This window comes from Dendrobates tinctorius, unplaced genomic scaffold, assembly GCF_039654945.1.
Source record: "Dendrobates tinctorius isolate UK_male_01 unplaced genomic scaffold, ASM3965494v1 ptg000183l, whole genome shotgun sequence".
Classification (NCBI taxonomy): Eukaryota; Metazoa; Chordata; class Amphibia; order Anura; family Dendrobatidae; genus Dendrobates; species Dendrobates tinctorius.
Window position 1 is genome coordinate 9617620 of NW_027361850.1, and position 24004 is coordinate 9641623.

At 47.4% G+C, this 24004-nt stretch overlaps 1 protein-coding gene across 7 annotated transcripts in view; it reads left to right on the forward strand.

Annotated features, from left to right (window-relative positions):
- The first annotated feature begins 7739 nt into the window (after positions 1-7739).
- MACF1 (microtubule actin crosslinking factor 1) overlaps positions 7740-24004 on the forward strand; it is a 292674-nt gene continuing 276409 nt past the window's right edge. For 2 of the 7 annotated variants that reach the window (XM_073552030.1, XM_073552031.1), the window contains exon 1: positions 7744-7990. In XM_073552030.1, the coding sequence (XP_073408131.1) occupies positions 7897-7990 (94 nt within the window). In that variant the 5' untranslated portion in view covers positions 7744-7896. Of the gene's footprint in view, positions 7991-24004 lie in introns of all 7 variants that reach the window. The other 5 variants (XM_073552024.1, XM_073552025.1, XM_073552027.1 and 2 more) reach the window with 5 other exon arrangements.

The window sequence follows — 24004 nt, forward strand, 5'->3', positions numbered from 1 at the left end:
TATACACGGTATGATGTCCACACATCATCTCCCTATATACAGTATTATGGCACCCACAGCTCCCTATACACGGTATAATGTCCACACATCTCTCTATATACAGTATTATGGCACCCACAGCTCCCTATACACGGTATAATGTCCACACATCTCCCTATATACAGTATTATGGCACCCACAGCTCCCTATACACGGTATGATGTCCACACATCTCCCTATATACAGTATTATGGCACCCACAGCTCCCTATACACGGTATGATGTCCACACATCATCTCCCTATATACAGTATTATGGCACCCACAGCTCCCTATACACGGTATGATGTCCACACATCGTCTCCCTATATACAGTATTATGGCACCCACAGCTCCCTATACACGGTATGATGTCCACACATCGTCTCCCTATATACAGTATTATGGCACCCACAGCTCCCTATACATGGTATGATGTCCACACATCTCCCTATATACAGTATTATGGCACCCACAGCTCCCTATACACAGTATGATGTCCACACATCATCTCCCTATATACAGTATTATGGCACCCACAGCTCCCTATACACGCTATGATGTCCACACATCGTCTCCCTATATACAGTATTATGGCACCCACAGCTCCCTATACACGGTATGATGTCCACACATCGTCTCCCTATATACAGTATTATGGCACCCACAGCTCCCTATACATGGTATGATGTCCACACATCGTCTCCCTATATACAGTATTATGGCATCCACAGCTCCCTATATTCATTATGATGGCCACCACATCCCCTTATATATAATATGATGGTCTCCACAGCCCCCAATATACAGTAAAAAGGCCCCAACGACTCACTTATATACAGTAAATGCCCTCAGAGCTCCCTATATACAGTATTATGGCACCCACATCTCCCTATATACAGTATTATGGCATCCACAGCTCCCTATACACGGTATGATGTCCACACATCTCTCTATATACAGTATTATGGCACCCACAGCTCCCTATACACGGTATAATGTCCACACATCTCCCTATATACAGTATTATGGCACCCACAGCTCCCTATACACGGTATGATGTCCACACATCTCCCTATATACAGTATTATGGCACCCACAGCTCCCTATACACGGTATGATGTCCACACATCTCTCTATATACAGTATTATGGCACCCACAGCTCCCTATACACGGTATGATGTCCACACATCTCTCTATATACAGTATTATGGCACCCACAGCTCCCTATACACGGTATGATGTCCACACATCATCTCCCTATATACAGTATTATGGCACCCACAGCTCCCTATACACGGTATGATGTCCACACATCGTCTCCCTATATACAGTATTATGGCACCCACAGCTCCCTATACACGGTATGATGTCCACACATCGTCTCCCTATATACAGTATTATGGCATCCACAGCTCCCTATACACGGTATGATGTCCACACATCGTCTCCCTATATACAGTATTATGGCACCCACAGCTCCCTATACACGGTATGATGTCCACACATCATCTCCCTATATACAGTATTATGGCACCCACAGCTCCCTATACACGGTATGATGTCCACACATCGTCTCCCTATATACAGTATTATGGCACCCACAGCTCCCTATACACGGTATGATGTCCACACATCGTCTCCCTATATACAGTATTATGGCACCCACAGCTCCCTATACACGGTATGATGTCCACACATCGTCTCCCTATATACAGTATTATGGCACCCACAGCTCCCTATACACGGTATGATGTCCACACATCGTCTCCCTATATACAGTATTATGGCACCCACAGCTCCCTATACACGGTATGATGTCCACACATCGTCTCCCTATATACAGTATTATGGCATCCACAGCTCCCTATACACGGTATGATGTCCACACATCGTCTCCCTATATACAGTATTATGGCACCCACAGCTCCCTATACACGGTATGATGTCCACACATCGTCTCCCTATATACAGTATTATGGCACCCACAGCTCCCTATACACGGTATGATGTCCACACATCGTCTCCCTATATACAGTATTATGGCACCCACAGCTCCCTATACACGCTATGATGTCCACACATCATCTCCCTATATACAGTATTATGGCATCCACAGCTCCCTATACACGGTATGATGTCCACACATCTCCCTATATACAGTATTATGGCATCCACAGCTCCCTATACACGGTATGATGTCCACACATCATCTCCCTATATACAGTATTATGGCACCCACAGCTCCCTATACACGGTATGATGTCCACACATCGTCTCCCTATATACAGTATTATGGCACCCACAGCTCCCTATACACGGTATGATGTCCACACATCATCTCCCTATATACAGTATTATGGCATCCACAGCTCCCTATACACGGTATGATGTCCACACATCGTCTCCCTATATACAGTATTATGGCACCCACAGCTCCCTATACACGGTATGATGTCCACACATCGTCTCCCTATATACAGTATTATGGCACCCACAGCTCCCTATACACGCTATGATGTCCACACATCGTCTCCCTATATACAGTATTATGGCACCCACAGCTCCCTATACACGGTATGATGTCCACACATCGTCTCCATATATACAGTATTATGGCATCCACAGCTCCCTATATTCATTATGATGGCCACCACATCCCCTTATATATAATATGATGGTCTCCACAGCCCCCAATATACAGTAAAAAGGCCCCAACGACTCACTTATATACAGTAAATGCCCTCAGAGCTCCCTATATACAGTGTGATGGCCTCCATAGCTCACTATATACAGTATAACGGCTCCCACTGCCTTCACAAGTAATGACTGACAAAATAAAAAAAACCTTCATCTAGCCTCGTTTCCTACATACGCTGCTTCGGTCTTTGCAGCACGTGGCCTGTGGCTTGGCACAGCAAGCACGATTTAGTGGCTTTCCGTCTCAGATGCACAGCCTGAATGGCAGAGGAAGAATCAACAGCTGTCTCCTCCACTATTTCATTCAACAGTATCTGCACTCTGAGGATACGGATACAGATACCGTTGAAACTCAGACACTGGGTGTCCATGATGATGTCTACGGTTATGGTGGCCGCTGAAGGAGAGGCCGGAGCCCACCGGAGGGTTCTGCAGTCCCACCCAGATTGGGCCCTCCATGATTATTTGCACTAGAATGTGGCATAGTATGATGTCCTTCTGTCTTTTTCTGAAGCTGTTTTACCCTCCAGTATGAGCTTCAGTAGATTAATTCAAAGACTATAATGCGACTGAAGATTAATCACTGATCCCAGGAGAGATTAAATCATTTGGTGTACTTAATTCTCATTCATGGTAGCATATTTTGGAACAATATATTTTTTGTAGCTAACATGATAAAATCCAATATACACAAGATCTAGTGATCAACGGATAACTTGGAACTGATGCGTCCTCACTAGGGAGAGGATGGCAGCGGAGCGTGGATACCTCAGTATACAGCACATTATACTGCTATATAACCATAGGAAACACATACATAGCCCAGTGCTGCTGAGGGAGCATGTTGCCAGGACACATTTTTAATATTTTGCAGTGACTAAAATAACTGACCCTAATACTTGCACCCTTCTGCTATTCAGATCCTAATCTGGGATTAGGGTTTAGTATGGCTCCTATTATTTGAATAAAATAGGTATGTAGGTTTTCCCGCTGTAATCCTAATGCTTGTGTTGTTTTGGTGATTTGCTCATATTTTGTATAGTCGGCTCGATCACTATAGATGTACGGATATGAAGTAGAGGTTTGTCACTGTCATATTTTACCGTAAAGGTTATATGTGTGATGTTAGTGAATATGGAGATTTATGGAGCTTTTTTGTCATTTTTGTTTATGAGCCTATAAGTAAACCAGCAGTTTATTGGGCCTTTGTTTTATTTTTTTTTTATCTCATAAATCAATAGTACATGTGAAAATAATCAATTTTGTAAAATATTTGATGGGAGAAGTCCACTTCTTTCTCTGCCAGAACTGATCAGTCATATCAAAATTCTGTATTCTGAGGTAAAATCTGTATTCAGTGAAGACAGACTGTCCCATTAATGAGGATCGCTGTTACTCCTGACACACTTCTATGCAGATGGGAGGAACCAGAGACGGAGTCCACGTAGAATCATGTCAGACTGCCAACTCCTGTCTTAGTAATGGGGCACTGAATACAGATTTTACCTCAGAATAGAGAATTCTGATAAAGAGAAAGAAGCAGATTTCCCCTAGGCCGTAGAATACGGATGAGTGCTATGTGACTAAACATTGCATAGCTCTCGGACCAGTATTCATCTATAGGGCAGCTCCCGTCAGTGGTTTTTGGGTTTTTTCTCAGCCGTATTCAGCGTGTGGGTAAAATCACAGCATGCTGCAATGGCCCTGAAACTCAGCCGAGTCACGGCTCACTCACACCCACATAAGTCTATGGGTGCGAGTGACACAACGCACGGCACTCAGATATCATCCGAGTGCTGTGCGATATACGCCGAAGGCGGCAATGGAGGAGATGGAGAAATTACTTTCTCCGCCTCCTCTTCAGCTGTGCGTGAGGATCGGAACACAGTCACTGACACTAGGCTCATGCTTGCCGAGGGTCATGGCCGCATATCGCATCAGATGCCATACGCTAGTGCCACCCCGGCCTAATAAGAAATATGACAAATTTTCCTATTTTCATGTGTAGTATTGATTTATGGAATAAAAATTAAAACGACGCTTACTCTTTCAGCTTTTTTTCTTCGTAACTCCTCATGACCATCTCAATAGGATTTTTCTTGAGCGATATATGGCACAGACTTACATTAGAGTTGATGTTTTTTACTTAATGTCTTTTCTGTACCCTTGCTAAAGTACAGTAATAGAAAAATCCTTGTTGATGTGGATTTTGGAGTAGATTCTGCTCCCAAATACTCATGAAAACCTGCCTCAAATCCTCTTCGGATAAGAGTCCTGTTTAAATGAGAATAAATGCTTCCAGTGCACACAGGGCTGTGGGGTTTTTTCACATGAAAAACAGGGCATTTTTCTGTTTTTATAGATTCAGAAGTTGAATTTGGAGCGTTTTTTGTCAGACTTGAAATCAGCCTGATAAAAGCCCAGGAAATGCTGAAAAGAATGAACAGATATCTGTGTAAAAAACTGTTTGCTAATCATATGTCCGGGCTTTTGAGAGTTTTTAAAGTGCTCCAGGTTTTCAGAAATGCCAAACGGAAAAAAAAGAAGTGACCTGACCCCTTAGAGTGAATTCACGCAGGTGCCAATTTGTTGCAACAATGTCTGTGGCTGAAAATGTTTTTTTTGCAGTAAGGGTGTGAGGGAGGGCCAGGGCCGTAGCCATGGCCGAGGACACCGGTGTATCTGTGCCCTGTCCTCCCATCACCTGAAAATAGTGTCCATTACTCCGCATACCTCTGGCTCCTTCTTCTGCGCCGTCAGGGTCCTCTCTATTTTGCTGAAGGCTCCCTATAGACGGTACCGCATGACACAGTCCATTTCATCTTTCAAATGAACAACTTTACTGATTTCTTTACGCAGCACATCCGTATTCTTCACAGCATTAACAACAGGTTCCACATTGCACATTTCTTCCTCTTTTCCTGCACTTCTCTCTCTGTCACACAGCACAACCCAGGTCGGACCATATCGTGTGGTTCCTCAACATCCTCTCTGTTCAGCTCTGCTACGGTTAGATGCTCCCTAGTTCTGTTTCACCCCAGACCTGAGAATATCAGCCTCCGAAGTCAGCTGCAACATGGTGAGCGACCGCCCCTTCTGTACTGTCTCCTGTGGTGACGCAGCGTCCTGCCGCTCCAAACTCGCTGCTTCTGGAAGTTCCCTCAGCCGTTTCACCCTGGATCTGAGGGCATCAGCCCATGCGATAAGTTGCCACATTATGTAGCCACCTACGTCCTCATTCTGCCACTGTTTCTGTCTTAAGCTTCTGTTCCAAAACTGTTGTGGCCCACTGCTGTTCTGGCCTGCTGCTATTCTGGCCTGGTGCTGCGGATGGCTGGGCTTCTTTCTTAACAAATGTTGCGTGGTCACTGCTATCATTCTGGGCACTTAAGCCCGTGAAGGCGATTTGGGCACCGTGGACCGACTAACCCTTATGAGGAAGTTGTCCCTCTCTTAGCTGCAGCTGACCCCTCCTATGTTTAACTACCTACAGTGTGGCACGCCTATCCCTGCTAAATATACTAAAATGCCCCCCATCTAGTGGCCAAAAAAGGACACTACGCTCTCACTAACACAAGTATTAATTCAGTACATTACACACAATATATATACATTATAGCAGCAATAATTAAATACAAAGAATACTAAGGAAGAGAGAGGTGTATCACACGGTTCGGTACACCCCTTACAAGCGCATGGATTTCTGGTGTCTCCCTCAAGAATATGTGCCAGAAATGAGGACCCTGTGGAGACATTTGGGTTACTGTCATGTAGTACCACATCACCCCTCAGCTGCTGCTGCAGCAATGTATGCCCAGACATGTCGTGGACATTTTAGTAAGATCGGGGTCACACTTGCGAGTGCAATGCGAGAAACTCGTGCGAGTCTCTTGCCTCAATACCCAGCACTGCCGACGGCACTCGGAGTGTGCGGCTGCATGTCTTTCTATGCAGCTGAACGCTCCGGTCCAAACCGCCGGTGGCAGTGCCGGGTATTGAGACGCGAGACTTGCAAGAGTTCCTCGCATTGCACTCGCAAGTGTGACCCCGGCCTAAGGGTTTGTCTTCATTATACAACCCATACCTAGGCTTTTGTACAGCCGCCCGATCTGGTGGGGAACGACTCGCATTGTCATGGCGGCCATACTACATATGCGACTCACCTCTAGATCCATTGCTTCTTAGAGATCGTGTGTGGTCTCACTTTGGGGTCACCATAAGGCAGGACATTCAGTGTCTACAGGGAAGTTCATACTGAGCGTGCTGAGGATCCTCTCCAAAAACTCTTGGAAAACTCTTCCTATTCGTTAATATGGGAAATCCACTTTACTGTTCAAATGAGATTTTTCTGAAGACGTTTAAAAAAGACCCGCAAGGTAAAAAAGGAGCTGTCACTTGTTTGAAGAGGATCCTGAAAAAATCCACCACAAACTAAGAGACTGTCCAATCGAAAGGCTTCAGGGGAAAAAAGACTCTCATGGGGCCTGATACATTAAGGTGTTTTGCCAGTTTTCTGGTGTAAAATATATTAAAATGTGGCCCATAAAAGTGGCTTTTTGCTTTTTTTTATGCCCGTACCTTCCAGCTTCGCCAAATTGGGGGATGCTGGCGCTGGACAGGACGTGTTTACGCCCACCTGACAAATTCATCAAATTTGACAGCACCTTAGTGGGGATAAATGACGCCACAAATGTACTCCAGTCCCTGACTAGAGTAAGATTTCTGGAGGATGCTCCTCATCCATCTAGTGACGTGCGTCAGGTAAGGTGAATTGGGCTCATTGGGTCAAAGAACTCAGTAGGAACAAATCCTACAGGTTTGTGCAGCCAAAAAGCGGGCGGGACCTCCAGTAACCCTAGGAGGAGTACTGTTTCTTTTTTTTGCTAGAGGTCAAAAGGGTTTTCAGGTACGAAATTGGTGATCGTGACCTGTGCAGAGTACTGCAGTACCGCTGCCTGCCGCTAGATGTCGTCTTTCTCCCAGCACTGCAGTCGTAGTTCCGTGAATGGCCGCCGCGCGTCCGCCCAGGCTCCACACTCCCAGGTGTAGTACCCCATCGCTCGGCTGGGTGTCCCCTTCCCTCTATGCTGCCTGGGAGGAGACAGGAGCCGGAAGTCGGATCCACAGGCACCGGACTGACCGGTGGGCACCGGGAGTACTGCGGGAGAGTAGTTCGCCATGTCCGGGTATATCCCGGGACAACTCCCGGTGGATCGTAACCAGGAGCATGAGTTTGTTCGGGCATATGAAGGAGTGCTGGAGAGATATAAAGGTAATGACCGGGGGCGGGACGGTGTGTGTCCTGGCTGGTACATGTGGCACAGCGCTGGGCACTTGCATGGGGCTGCCGCAGCCGTCTGCATAGTGGTGGCAGCTTGGGAAGACGCACAGATGATGGGAGTTACAGTGACAGGCTGCTGAGGTGACAGGCTGCATACTATGGCCGGCTGTGGTGTACAGTGACAGAGGCTCTCCCACTGGGTGATACATGGAGCCGGCTGTGGTGTACAGTGACGGAGGCTCTCCCACTGGGTGATACATGGAGCTGGCTGTGGTGTACAGTGACAGAGGCTCTCCCACTGGGTGATACATGGAGCTGGCTGTGGTGTACAGTGTCGGAGGCTCTCCCACTGGGTGATACATGGAGCTGGCTGTGGTGTACAGTGACAGAGGCTCTCCCACAGGGTGATACATGGAGCCGACTGTGGTGTACAGTGTCGGAGGCTCTCCCACTGGGTGATACATGGAGCCGGCTGTGGTGTACAGTGACAGGCTGCTGAGGTGACAGGCTGCATACTATGGCCGGCTGTGGTGTACAGTGACAGGCTGCTGAGGTGACAGGCTGCATACTATGGCCGGCTGTGGTGTACAGTGACAGAGGCTCTCCCACTGGGTGATACATGGAGCCGGCTGTGGTGTACAGTGACGGAGGCTCTCCCACTGGGTGATACATGGAGCTGGCTGTGGTGTACAGTGACAGAGGCTCTCCCACTGGGTGATACATGGAGCCGGCTGTGGTGTACAGTGACGGAGGCTCTCCCACTGGGTGATACATGGAGCCGGCTGTGGTGTACAGTGTCGGAGGCTCTCCCACTGGGTGATACATGGAGCTGGCTGTGGTGTACAGTGACAGAGGCTCTCCCACAGGGTGATACATGGAGCCGGCTGTGGTGTACAGTGTCGGAGGCTCTCCCACTGGGTGATACATGGAGCCGGCTGTGGTGTACAGTGACAGGCTGCTGAGGTGACAGGCTGCATACTATGGCCGGCTGTGGTGTACAGTGACAGGCTGCTGAGGTGACAGGCTGCATACTATGGCCGGCTGTGGTGTACAGTGACAGAGGCTCTCCCACTGGGTGATACATGGAGCCGGCTGTGGTGTACAGTGACGGAGGCTCTCCCACTGGGTGATACATGGAGCTGGCTGTGGTGTACAGTGACAGAGGCTCTCCCACTGGGTGATACATGGAGCCGGCTGTGGTGTACAGTGTCGGAGGCTCTCCCACTGGGTGATACATGGAGCTGGCTGTGGTGTACAGTGACAGAGGCTCTCCCACAGGGTGATACATGGAGCCGGCTGTGGTGTACAGTGTCGGAGGCTCTCCCACTGGGTGATACATGGAGCCGGCTGTGGTGTACAGTGACAGGCTGCTGAGGTGACAGGCTGCATACTATGGCCGGCTGTGGTGTACAGTGACAGAGGCTCTCCCACTGGGTGATACATGGAGCCGGCTGTGGTGTACAGTGTCGGAGGCTCTCCCACTGGGTGATACATGGAGCCGGCTGTGGTGTACAGTGACGGAGGCTCTCCCACTGGGTGATACATGGAGCTGGCTGTGGTGTACAGTGACAGAGGCTCTCCCACTGGGTGATACATGGAGCTGGCTGTGGTGTACAGTGACAGGCTGCTGAGGTGACAGGCTGCATACTATGGCCGGCTGTGGTGTACAGTGACGGAGGCTCTCCCACTGGGTGATACATGGAGCTGGCTGTGGTGTACAGTGACAGAGGCTCTCCCACTGGGTGATACATGGAGCTGGCTGTGGTGTACAGTGACAGAGGCTCTCCCACTGGGTGATACATGGAGCTGGCTGTGGTGTACAGTGACAGAGGCTCTCCCACTGGGTGATACATGGAGCCGGCTGTGGTGTACAGTGACAGGCTCTCCCACTGGGTGATACATGGAGCTGGCTGTGGTGTACAGTGACAGAGGCTCTCCCACTGGGTGATACATGGAGCTGGCTGTGGTGTACAGTGACAGAGGCTCTCCCACTGGGTGATACATGGAGCTGGCTGTGGTGTACAGTGACAGAGGCTCTCCCACTGGGTGATACATGGAGCCGGCTGTGGTGTACAGTGACAGGCTCTCCCACTGGGTGATACATGGAGCTGGCTGTGGTGTACAGTGACAGAGGCTCTCCCACTGGGTGATACATGGAGCCGGCTGTGGTGTACAGTGACAGAGGCTCTCCCACTGGGTGATACATGGAGCTGGCTGTGGTGTACAGTGACAGAGGCTCTCCCACTGGGTGATACATGGAGCTGGCTGTGGTGTACAGTGACAGAGGCTCTCCCACTGGGTGATACATGGAGCCGGCTGTGGTGTACAGTGACGGAGGCTCTCCCACTGGGTGATACATGGAGCTGGCTGTGGTGTACAGTGACAGAGGCTCTCCCACTGGGTGATACATGGAGCCGGCTGTGGTGTACAGTGTCGGAGGCTCTCCCACTGGGTGATACATGGAGCCGGCTGTGGTGTACAGTGTCGGAGGCTCTCCCACTGGGTGATACATGGAGCCGGCTGTGGTGTACAGTGACGGAGGCTCTCCCACTGGGTGATACATGGAGCCGGCTGTGGTGTACAGTGACAGGCTCTCCCACTGGGTGATACATGGAGCTGGCTGTGGTGTACAGTGACAGAGGCTCTCCCACTGGGTGATACATGGAGCCGGCTGTGGTGTACAGTGTCGGAGGCTCTCCCACTGGGTGATACATGGAGCCGGCTGTGGTGTACAGTGACAGAGGCTCTCCCACTGGGTGATACATGGAGCCGGCTGTGGTGTACAGTGACAGGCTGCTGAGGTGACAGGCTGCATACTATGGCCGGCTGTGGTGTACAGTGACAGAGGCTCTCCCACTGGGTGATACATGGAGCCGGCTGTGGTGTACAGTGACAGGCTCTCCCACTGGGTGATACATGGAGCCGGCTGTGGTGTACAGTGACAGAGGCTCTCCCACTGGGTGATACATGGAGCCGGCTGTGGTGTACAGTGACAGGCTCTCCCACTGGGTGATACATGGAGCTGGCTGTGGTGTACAGTGACAGAGGCTCTCCCACTGGGTGATACATGGAGCCGGCTGTGGTGTACAGTGTCGGAGGCTCTCCCACTGGGTGATACATGGAGCCGGCTGTGGTGTACAGTGACAGAGGCTCTCCCACTGGGTGATACATGGAGCCGGCTGTGGTGTACAGTGACAGGCTGCTGAGGTGACAGGCTGCATACTATGGCCGGCTGTGGTGTACAGTGACAGAGGCTCTCCCACTGGGTGATACATGGAGCCGGCTGTGGTGTACAGTGACAGAGGCTCTCCCACTGGGTGATACATGGAGCCGGCTGTGGTGTACAGTGACGGAGGCTCTCCCACTGGGTGATACATGGAGCCGGCTGTGGTGTACAGTGACAGAGGCTCTCCCACTGGGTGATACATGGAGCCGGCTGTGGTGTACAGTGACAGAGGCTCTCCCACTGGGTGATACATGGAGCTGGCTGTGGTGTACAGTGACAGAGGCTCTCCCACTGGGTGATACATGGAGCCGGCTGTGGTGTACAGTGTCGGAGGCTCTCCCACTGGGTGATACATGGAGCCGGCTGTGGTGTACAGTGACGGAGGCTCTCCCACTGGGTGATACATGGAGCTGGCTGTGGTGTACAGTGACAGAGGCTCTCCCACTGGGTGATACATGGAGCCGGCTGTGGTGTACAGTGACAGGCTCTCCCACTGGGTGATACATGGAGCCGGCTGTGGTGTACAGTGACAGGCTGCTGAGGTGACAGGCTGCATACTATGGCCGGCTGTGGTGTACAGTGACAGAGGCTCTCCCACTGGGTGATACATGGAGCCGGCTGTGGTGTACAGTGACAGAGGCTCTCCCACTGGGTGATACATGGAGCCGGCTGTGGTGTACAGTGACAGGCTGCTGAGGTGACAGGCTGCATACTATGGCCGGCTGTGGTGTACAGTGACAGAGGCTCTCCCACTGGGTGATACATGGAGCCGGCTGTGGTGTACAGTGACAGAGGCTCTCCCACTGGGTGATACATGGAGCCGGCTGTGGTGTACAGTGACAGAGGCTCTCCCACTGGGTGATACATGGAGCTGGCTGTGGTGTACAGTGACAGAGGCTCTCCCACTGGGTGATACATGGAGCCGGCTGTGGTGTACAGTGTCGGAGGCTCTCTCACTGGGTGATACATGGAGCCGGCTGTGGTGTACAGTGACAGAGGCTCTCCCACTGGGTGATACATGGAGCCGGCTGTGGTGTACAGTGACAGGCTGCTGAGGTGACAGGCTGCATACTATGGCCGGCTGTGGTGTACAGTGACAGAGGCTCTCCCACTGGGTGATACATGGAGCCGGCTGTGGTGTACAGTGACAGAGGCTCTCCCACTGGGTGATACATGGAGCCGGCTGTGGTGTACAGTGACAGGCTGCTGAGGTGACAGGCTGCATACTATGGCCGGCTGTGGTGTACAGTGACAGAGGCTCTCCCACTGGGTGATACATGGAGCCGGCTGTGGTGTACAGTGACAGAGGCTCTCCCACTGGGTGATACATGGAGCCGGCTGTGGTGTACAGTGACGGAGGCTCTCCCACTGGGTGATACATGGAGCCGGCTGTGGTGTACAGTGACGGAGGCTCTCCCACTGGGTGATACATGGAGCCGGCTGTGGTGTACAGTGACAGAGGCTCTCCCACTGGGTGATACATGGAGCCGGCTGTGGTGTACAGTGACAGGCTGCTGAGGTGACAGGCTGCATACTATGGCCGGCTGTGGTGTACAGTGACAGAGGCTCTCCCACTGGGTGATACATGGAGCCGGCTGTGGTGTACAGTGACGGAGGCTCTCCCACTGGGTGATACATGGAGCTGGCTGTGGTGTACAGTGACAGAGGCTCTCCCACTGGGTGATACATGGAGCCGGCTGTGGTGTACAGTGACGGAGGCTCTCCCACTGGGTGATACGTGGAGCCGGCTGTGGTGTACAGTGACGGAGGCTCTCCCACTGGGTGATAATGGAGCCGGGCTGTGGTGTACAGTGACGGAGGCTCTCCCACAGGGTGATACATGGAGCCGGCTGTGGTGTACAGTGACGGAGGCTCTCCCACTGGGTGATAATGGAGCCGGGCTGTGGTGTACAGTGACGGAGGCTCTCCCACAGGGTGATACATGGAGCCGGCTGTGGTGTACAGTGACGGAGGCTCTCCCACTGGGTGATACATGGAGCCGGGCTGATGGCAGTTAACTCTTTGTGTCTCCATACTTTCTGCAGCAGGTGAGCAGCTCCACTCTGCTACATCAGTAGTTGTGCAGTAATGAGTGTGCTGTGTATTTCAGTGTCACGGAGCTGGTGACTAAAGAGCTAGGAGCTCTGCACCGTTCCTTGTATTGTGCAGGCATCACCCTTATAAAGGGAACCGTCAGTCCAATTTATATATGGAAGTAGTGGATGTAGGCACTTGTCCCCCTACAGATATAATACTGCTGATATCCGCTGTGGTGGTCATAAGAAATCTAGTGTAGGAGACATATGTAAATCAGGCCAGAAGTGCAGTGGGGTGTGTCAGTGCACTAGGAAGAAGCTGTCTAAGCACATTGACACGCCCCCAGTGCACTTTCAGCCTGATTTACATACACTAGAATTCTTAAGACCCGCATGGTGGATATTTACAAGAAAAGCGTCCCTTTTATTGGGACGCCAGCCATACCACTGCGCCCATACGCTCCTGTATTCCACAAATGTCAGAGTGAGCCTTGTGTGTGTGACGGCCGGGATGGTAGTGTGCAGGGTGTAACAGTGAAGTGCTCACTCAGCCATGGGTGTAACAGTGATACGGGAAAGAAAACATACGGTAGCATAGCATGGGTGTGACAGCGGAGAATAAGGGGTAGATGCAGGGTGTGACAGCAGGGAGACGGCCCTAGTGTGGAGCAGAGTGCTGTGGTCTTTCCCTTCCAGTCAGTAAGGGTTAAATATTTGCCTGTACGCACGGCTGGTTGTGATGTACAGGCTTCTGCACTGTCGGAGGCGCTGACGTTTCCTAACAATGGGGTGGCTCATTGCCAGTTACCTAATCATAAGCCGGGTGACGCATTATAGGAATATTGGCATAAGGGGAACACCGCGCAATCTGTAGGGTGAACATATTGAAGGAAGAGGCTCATTCTTAAAGGAGCTGCAGCCGCCTTATGTTTGGTCACTGGTATTTTAAGGGTTAAGCTACTCAGGTTTCCGTCGCCTTGGATTCCTTTGGCCTGAAGTTTTAAAAAAAAACAAAAAAACACTTACCTTCCAGCTTTCACTTTAAGGCTAAGTGCACACGCTGCGGATTGGTCTGCGGATTTGTATCTGCGGAACCACAGCTAAAATGACCTGCGGTTTTACCTGCAGATTGGCCTGCGGTTTATCACCTCTACAATGGAGGAGATGGTAAACCGCAGCAGAATCCACAGAAAAGAAGTGACATGTCAATTCTTTCTGCGGATTCAAACCCGCAGCTTTTCCGCAGTTAAAAATCCGCAGCATGTGCACTGCAGATTGTAAATCTCATAGACTTACATGCTACTGTACACTGTCTGCAGAACTGCTGCAGATCCGCAGCAAAAACCGCAGCGTGTGCACATAGCCTCATATATCCCTGGGTTATTCATTACCTGGCACAGAACACCGCTACAAGAAACCAGCAGGATCTGGGAAGCGGGGTCATATTTAGGAATGTCAGGTATTGGGCACGTGAGCCCATCATAGCTAACTGGTGCTTGGCATCTGCCAGTCTCTCGCTGTATATTTGGCACCTGATAAATGAAAGCTGGCTTCTGATTGGTTTCTATGATGAACCTTTTTTTTTGTCTGCGCTAATTCTCCTGCGTGCCTCTGTATTCGTGCCTTGTGAGTTCTAATTTAAGGAGCATCCGTCACCAGACGGAGATCCTTATTTTAGGAAGCGAGTCTGAGGAGCCCTCATGGCAGTGCTAAAGGGGCGGGCATGCTCACATTGGCGTACAGCAGGGGTAATCTTTTAGGTTTGTGCCACCAATGTCTGATTTTTCTTTTTTCATCTTGTAGAGTAATGTAATAAAGTGTCAGATGCTCAGTAAAATGAGTCTGTCACCAGGATAGATCCCCTTTATTACGTTGGTCTTGTGACATGAAGGTCGGCCATGACATTCTGTGCGTCCCCCCAACCATCTGGACACACACTTGTCTGTATTCTGCCACTAATATTCAGAGAATAATGGTGCTTAGAAGCAGGGACAGAACTGAAGGAATAATTGAGTTATACATGCAAGATGCTCCATTGTGATTCATGGGAGCTGTGTAACACCCATCATGGTAAGTGGAGAACGTCCCATGTGTGTATGGTTACCTCCTCTCTGGCCACATAGTGGCATACATCAAAGCCTTTTGTCTAAATTTGCAGGTTTATAATCTGGAGTGTAACTAGTTTAAGGCTGCGTGCACACACTGCGGATTTTTCCGTGCGGACCCGCAGGTACAACCACAGGTAAAGTGACCTGCGGTTTTCCTGCGGATTGGCCAGTGCTTTTCCCCTGTGGCTTGACACCTGGACAATGGAATAGATATCAAACCGCAGCGGAATCCGCAGAAAGAATTGACATGCTGCGGATTTCAAACCACAGCTTTTCCGCACGGAAAAATCCGCAGCATGTGCACTGCGGATTTGAAAACCCATAGGATAACATTATACTGTACAATGTCTGTGGAACTGCTGCGGATCCTCAGGGCCAAATCCGCTGCGGATCCGCAGCAGAATCCGCAGCGCCTGCACATACCTTAAATCCAGTTTGTCTGGATTACTGGAGAGGTGGCCACAGGAAGAAAGTGAAGTTGTATTCTCCCTGCAGCCGCTCGCTTCCAGTCATTGGAGCAGTCCTGGGGGGGATGTCAGTCACCTCTCACTACACATTAGGCGTGCTATAATCACTCACATGCTGCAGAAAAGGCAAGCAATCAGTTTGCCGAGGAGTTATTACAGCCGTGACCCCTGCACCAGCCTGATGACTGGAAACAAGCGGCTGCAGGGAGGATAAAGCTTTATTTTCTCCCTGTAGCCATGCTTCCAGTAAACCTGGCAGAAATTATTTAAAAGTTGTTTACCTTGAGATTACCCCTATATTTGCTGGTAAATAGTATTTCTAGAGGCGGCAGTTTCCCTTTAACCCCTTACCGACATGTACAATGCACGTTGGGAACAGTTGTTTGGAGCTGGTTTAGGAAATGAGGCCGCGCTATCCGGCAGATGATGACTGTTATATTCAGCCATCATCTGCCTCTAACAGCTTTTGGGTTTAGCCAAGCTCTGCCTCTGTTTAATGCGAATCTGATAGCGGCATTTATAGTGCGTAGTTAAGATGCGCGCCATTCAGCACCCTCTGCAATGGGATCACAGACTGCCGATGGGTTGACATGGCAGCTGGAGGTCTCCTGAAGACCCCCATGCCTGTCCTGATTGTGCTCCTATGAAGACCTGCCTGTGGCTTTGTTCATAGTAGACTGTGACTTTTACTATACACTGCAATACGGTTGATTTAGTGTAAGCGAGCAGAGGATCACAGGTTCAAGTTCCCTTAAAGGACAAAAAAACCCCACTCCTATAAAAAAAAAAAAATATCCATGAATGTCTGATCTATCAAAATATAGAATTAAACTGGTGAAAACTGTAAAAAGATTAAAAAATCGAAATGCCAGAATTGCTGTCTTTTAATCAAAGCAATAAGAAGCGATGGAAACGTTGTGTCCGCCCCAATATGTTATCAATAAAAACCTCAGTTCATTATGACGAAAACAAGACATTAACCGAAAAACATAACAAATCTTGGACAATGGCGAAGCGAGCAGCATTTTTGTGGAATTGTGGTTTTGAGATTTCAACCCACTTGGAATTTTTCCTGTTTAGCAGTACATTGACAGGTAAAATGGATGGTGTTATTAAAAATTTGCAGGTCTTCCCTCAAGAAAAGAAAGACCTCATTTGGCTGTATCGGCGGAGAAATAAAAATTATGTATCCCAGCAGATGGGGAGGAGAAAAGCCTAAGCCTATGTTGGCTGCCTAGAAACTGCCTCGTTGAGGACGCAGATTGGCCATTTAGCGCACACTCATGTCCGCTGGTCAGAGCAATATTTGATAGGCATGTTTCGTCCTTTACCTTTTAACCTCACTGTCCAGATTGCATCTAGTTGCCGCAGGCAGACATCAGGTGGTCAGGGTGTGTTACAATGAGCGGACTCGCAGCCATTTCCAGTTGTGACAACATCTGTAAGTTTGGAGGTATCGTGGACGTTCCTGAGCGGCCATTGCAGGGTAGATGCATCAGAATGTCTTTTCTATGTGATATGTTAGTCTAGGGTGAGTTGGTATTCCACACTTGTATGGAATCTGTTTGCAGTTTATTGTGTGTGTATATGTATGTGGGAGCCAGTGAGCATTGCAGGGGTGCGCCTCCTCACACCGACACTGCACATAATGATATAGTGGGATACAAAAGGAATTTGTCAGATCTGATTCTTAAGGCTTAGAGTTGTCTGACATAGAAGGAGTGGCACACCAGAAAAGGTGTGTGTGCCCCCAGGGTAGACGCGGAGAGGGGTAAATCAGGTGTGTCCCAGACACTTGCTTCCTTCCTGCGTCTATGTAATCTATCAGGGCACAGGAATATGGGGCCGGGGTAGCGATGATCTTAAGATGCCCACCTGATGTGATGGAATCTTCCAGACATTTCCGATCACTTACTGATGGTCGTCACGTTTTGGGATGTATCATTACTAGAAGTGAACGTCCCTGCTAATCGGATGCATCACCACAAGCAATGGACTGCAGAATAATATGCACAGGTCATCAGATCATTTGCCATAATGATGTAGCAGGGAGCCTCAATCCAGGGTTGGAGCAGAAACACTAAAGAAAAGTGTAGCAAAAAGAGTGACCCTCAAGAACATTTGCTTTGGGTATATGTTAGCCAGGCAAACATGGCAAAAAGATTTACTTTACAATAAAAATGCGGAAAGTGTTATGGCAGCTGCAAGAAAACAAATGCAAAGAGCAAGAGGGACATGTTAATTTCTTTTTTTTTTTTTTTTTACCTGTTTAGTGGTAGCATTTTTTCACACAAGCTTAATACAAGTGCATTTTTGTTCCAGTACTACTATGGCCTCAAAACCTGGCCTGCCTGGTGAACCGAAATGTCTATAGATAATGGGGGGGGGAGCGCTCAGTAAACACTCAAAAGAATGAACATATGCATTGCAATGCAAAAACAACTTCACAACCTCAATAGTTTATACAGTACAAGCAAAGAGGAAAAAAAAAGCAAAAACTGCCAGGACTTTGCAAATAGGTTTGAAACATTATTACAGTACTTTTTTTTTTTTTGCTTTACAATTTACTATATCTTGGAATGATATTACACCTAAAAGAAATGGTCACAAGGAAGGAAGGGAAAATGTAAAGCCATCTCAAAAAGCCATCTCATGTAAAGCCATCTCAATGCAAAAGTCACCTATAAGAAATGGTGACTTTAAAAAGAGAAAAAAATCTATCCATTGCCAAAAATGTTGGTACTGGTGATCTGCGAACGTGCTCAGATTAGGTGTTAGTCAAAAATACTTGTGTGCTAACCGAGTGTCTTCGGCGTCACCAAATAATATGCTCAAGTCCTCGCACCTGCATGTCTCCCAGCTGTTCAAGAGCCGCAACACATGCAGGGATTGCCTGTTTGTTAGACAGTCCATGTATTTGTTGCGGCTGTCGAACAGCCTCGAGACATGCAGGTGCGAGGACTTGAGCATATTATTTGAGCACGCCGAAGACACGCGGTAAGCACTCGGCCATGCTTGGATAACACCTTATTCTAGCACGTTCACTCATTACTATTTGGCACCCTTGTGCCAAGTATTTTTCCCAGAAAATTATTGCTATTACACATGTTACTTCTTTTGTGTGTATTGGAACAACACAAAAAGAGAAAAATGCAAATTGGGCATAATTTCACACAAAACACCCAAAATAGACCTGACAAAATTGTCACCTTACCAAAATTGTGGGTAAACAACTTTTTTCAAGCATGTGGGCAATATGAAATTCGCATCTGCAACCAGATAAAGGGGACAAATTGATTCAATCTTTGCACTGTGTGTCTATGTGCCAAACTAAGCATGGAGAACTGTCTGAGGACTTGAGGATAGAGATGGGCGAACCGGAATAGTAAAGTTCGGGATAGATACTGACCCCCTACGGTTCAGCCACTGAGTCTGGACACGGACTTCACCAGGAAGGCCATGTTACTGTGCGAGTTCGGCCCCTAAATACCGTCTGTTTCTCGCGCTGTCAAAGTGCATGACAACGTGGCAAACACCGTCTCTGATTGGCGGTAAAATCGTTGTCTTGTTTGTATCTCTATAAAAAATGAATTTCTGATGTCTGTTTTTTATGCATGGCCAAATTACTAGACCAGTCTGCCCCAAATTAACCCCATAGATAAAGCCGGCACTTCAGCAGGTTTTAGACCAGGTTTCAGCAATCTTGGACCTACCATTCTCGAGATATTTTCAAAATGAAAACGAAACATAAACAAATATTAATTTATGGCCAAACTGGACCAATCTCCCCCAAATTTGCCATAAAGGTGAGTCAAGCAATTCGTCAAGTTTTATACCAGGTTTAAGCTTTCTGGAACCTATTGTTCCCGACATATTCATCAAAAATGGAATGGAAATGCGCTCTTGAGATGTTCTTGAGATATTCAAAACAGAACATGAAAGCACTGCGTGATGTAGACTGTTGAGCTTCACTGTATCATTGACTTATGCTGATTCCATGTAGCGTGTGTATTGGATACAGGGCTCCTGGGGGGAATAATTCTGGACTATGTTGCTATACCGCCGTGCATAGAGCGTGCAGCGAGCACTGTGTGCAGGCGACCTTCACATAACCTACATGACGGAATACTAAGAATCTCTTAGGTGGTTTTGTGTAATGTCGTGTACTTCTCGCAGACATCCGTCTTGTTTTACGCCATCATGTCGGCACTTTCTGCGGCTACTGCTGCCTATGTGCTGGATCAGGGAAGGGATTGGTTCCTGGAGGCAAATATTTTAAGACTTACTGTATGTTTGCATTTTCCATGTTTTATTTCCCACATTAAAAGAAAACTTTTTTTAACCTGTTATTTTCCTGTAACCAACTATTCTAGAACAATTAGCCTTTTAATTGACATGAAGTGCAAGTTATAACAAATACATAAACTGGATTATTTCCATCTAGGAAATGGGGCGTTCTAACAATAGCTGGGATAGCTCGGCTTTGCAGTTTGGTTTCAGGTAGGTGACGGACACTGGGGACTTTTCCAGTTCCTGGATGTTGATCGCGAGCACATGGACAGCTGCCAGAGCAGTTGTCTGCCGGACAGCATAATCTCAGGCATGACTTGTCATATCCTGTATATCAGAAAATAGACCCTGTGTAAGGAAACCATTGTGCAGAGGAAGGAAAGCTGCCTTTATACAACTAAGGGATTCTAAGGGTATGTGCACACTGCAGCTTTTTCAGGCGGGTGAACTAAAATTTTTCAAGAGGGAGACACTTCAAGAAGTACTGGTATTTTTTATTTTTTCCTCAAACCCCTTTTTTGTTGTTTTCTGAATTGTTTCAGACATTTTTGAACGCGTTTTTCAAAATTTATTTTAAGCTTTCATTATAATGTTTCACTGACACATTTTTCTCACTGAAAGCGCCGCTGTAATCACGTGATATCGTTATATTGTACCTGCTCATTTAGTCATGGGGTGTGCTTCATTTCGGGGAGCAGCTCCCTGCGTGTGGGCACTGAAGCCTTGTGTAGTACCCAGCTTCACTGACTGTGTCCACTCATTACGGCGCAAGCGCGGCTCCCCTATCGACACTGCACAAGCGCAGGATTTCCAAGCGGATTCAAGTGATGTCGGCACACAACCCCAGGAACCACGCCGTTTTTAATGGAAAAAAAAAAGTGTTAGTGATGTACATTGCATTAACGCACTGGGCACAGTTTAAATTCTAAAAAGGGCATAACAGGTTCCATTTAAGCGAATTTTGATTCGGAGCCCACCTGAAAGGCATGGTGTGCACATACCCTAACAGGCCTCGCTCATTGCCAGCGCCCAGTTATACAAACCAGTTTTACTCCATTCTTTATCCAATTCTCCAACAACTAGCCAGGAGTGTGAAAAATCAGTATACTTTCCTGCCGGACATTTGTCCGTACAGTGACTGTACGTATGCTCTCCTCTTCCAGTCCATGTGGACAGTAGCAGCCTATGTACAGTACAATTAGCTTCTATTTCTGGATTGTTATTGTTTTATGTGATACTTGACTGTGCTGGTAACTAATGTATCAAACGTGTCTTGTTGTTCAGATCAGCCAGAGTTTAGTTTGCAAACTGAGGGTCAAATTATTATTTATTTTGGTGAAGAATGCTATTATTTGTAAAACCACGTTGGTACATGAGGCCCAATGTGCTGCTTTACAAGGGACCAGTGTAGACAAATATGAGGCCATAAGTGCTGTCGTGTAGGGTGGTGCCCAGTATAACCTTGTAATACGCTCATGCGTTTCTGCAAGCATTTTTTTTTAAATAGCGATTTATGTCAATCACAGTTCTTATGAAGTTTCCACTTCCTTTTTCATCATCAGTCTCTTTGGAAGTGATTCTGAACTTCTATCACGTCTGACATGCTGAGACTCAAACTAGATTTGTAGGGTTACTGTAGGAATGAAAACACTTGGTAATCCCCCTTATAACTATATGAAGAGTAAACAGTAGGACCACCTGGTCAGGAGTCCTGGTAAAATGAACGTATTGGTAGTTGCCGCTATGAGTCCTATTGGCACTTAACATATTCCTAATGAAAGGGCCAGTGCAGCTTTGATGGACTGGTCTTAATGCTATGGATTTTTGGGGGACTGGTTTTACTGGCTCAGCAGCTGGTTGTGGGACACCCAGCAACAAGTTTTTAGATTCCCAGCTGTTTGTCTCTCCCTCAACTGGAATTTCTGGTGTCTGTTCAATTTGTTTTAACCCTTTGTAATTTTCAAATACTTGAAACAACTGCATGCCATAAAATCCAAGGCACCAATCATGTATTGCTTCACTTTTGCATAGTATTTTACTAGAATTTTGAAATATATATATAATATTTAAAGAACCTAATAAAATAGTTGGGTGAAAAAGCTTCGTTGGTACATACCAGTCCCTAAAAATTTAGAAATAGTGGAAGCAGCACACCATTTCTTTAGTGTAAAAAAAACCCTGTTTTAATGGCCTATTCCTACGATGTTTCAGCTCTGTGTGTGAAGAAGGCTCACACACAGAGCTGAAACGTGGCACAATGGGCCCTTAAAACAGCTTTTTTACATTAAAGAAATGGTGTACTTCTTCCATTATACAGTTGTGCTCAAAAGTTTACATACCCTGACAGAATTTTTGCTTTCCTGGCCTTTCTTCCGAGAATATGAATGATAACACCAAAACTTTTTCTCCACTCATGGTTAGTGGTTGGATGAAGCCATTTATTGTCAAACTACGGTGCTTTTTTCTTTTTAAATCATAATGACAACCCAAAACATCCAAATGACCCTGATGAAAAGGTCACATACCCTGGTGATTTTGGCCTGATAACAGGCACAGAAGTTGACACAAATGGGTTTGAATGGCTACTAAAGGTAACATCCTCACCTATGACCTGTGACAAATGCCAGGAAAATTGTTCGGGATGCAAAGAAAAGCACAAAAATAACATAATCTGAAATACTGGACTCTCTGAAACCTAGCAGTGTGGCTGTTTCAAGATGCACAATAAAGGAGGCACTTGAAGAAAAATGGGCTGTGCACGGTCAAGTTGCCAGAAGAAAGCCAAATGAACCATTTCTTAATACCTTGTATTGCCCCCTCTAACATCAATGATAGCTTAAAGTCTTTTGTGGTAGTTGTGGATGAGGTTCTTTTCTCAGATGGTAAAGCTGCCCACTCTTGGCAAAAAAAGCCTCCAGTTCCTGTAAAGTTCTGGGCTGTCTAGCAAGAACTGCGCGCTTGAGATCTCCCCAGAGTGGCTCAATTATATTGAGGTCAGGAGACAGAGATGACCACTCCAGAGCCTTCACTTTGTTCTGCTGTAGCCAATGACAGGTCGACTTGGCCTTGTGTTTTGGATCGTTGTCGTGTTGGAACGTCCAAGTACGTCCCATGCGCAGCTTCCAGGCTGATGATTGCAAATTTGCCTCCAGTATTTGCTAATAACGTGCTGGATTCATCTTTATTTCAACTTTGACCAAGTTTCTGGTGCCTTTGTAGCTCACACATCCCCAAAACACCAGCAATCCTCCTTCGTGCTTTACAGTAGGAATGGTGTTCCTTTCATCATAGGCCATGTTGACCTCTCTCCAAATGTAACGTTTATGGTTGTGGCCCAAAAGTTCAATTTTGGTCTCACCACTTCAAATTACCTTGTTCCAGAAGTTTTGAGGCTTGTCTCTGTGCTGTTTTGCGTATTGTAGGCGAGATACTTTGCGGCATTTGCTTAGTAATGGCTTTCTTCTGGCGACGCCACAATGCAGCCCATTTTTCTTCAAGTGCCTCCTTATTGTGCATCTTGAAACAGCCACACTGCTAGTTTTCATTCATATTCTCTGAAAAAAGGCCAAGAAAGCAAAAATTCTGGCTGCCGCCAAGAAAGCATAAAATTCTGCCGGGGCATGTAAACTTTTAGAGAAAAAAATTAAATATTAATTTATTAATATAAATTAAACTTTTCAACCTTTTCCCACATATGCTTCAAACAGAGATACCAAATGTAAATTTTTGGTGAAGAATCAACAAGTGGGACACAATTGTGAAGTTGATCGAAATTTATTGGTTATTTTAAATTTTTGTGGAAATTCAAAAACTGAAAAGTGAGGAGTGCAATATGTTTCGGCCCCTTTAACTTAATACTGTGTTGCGCTACTTTTTGC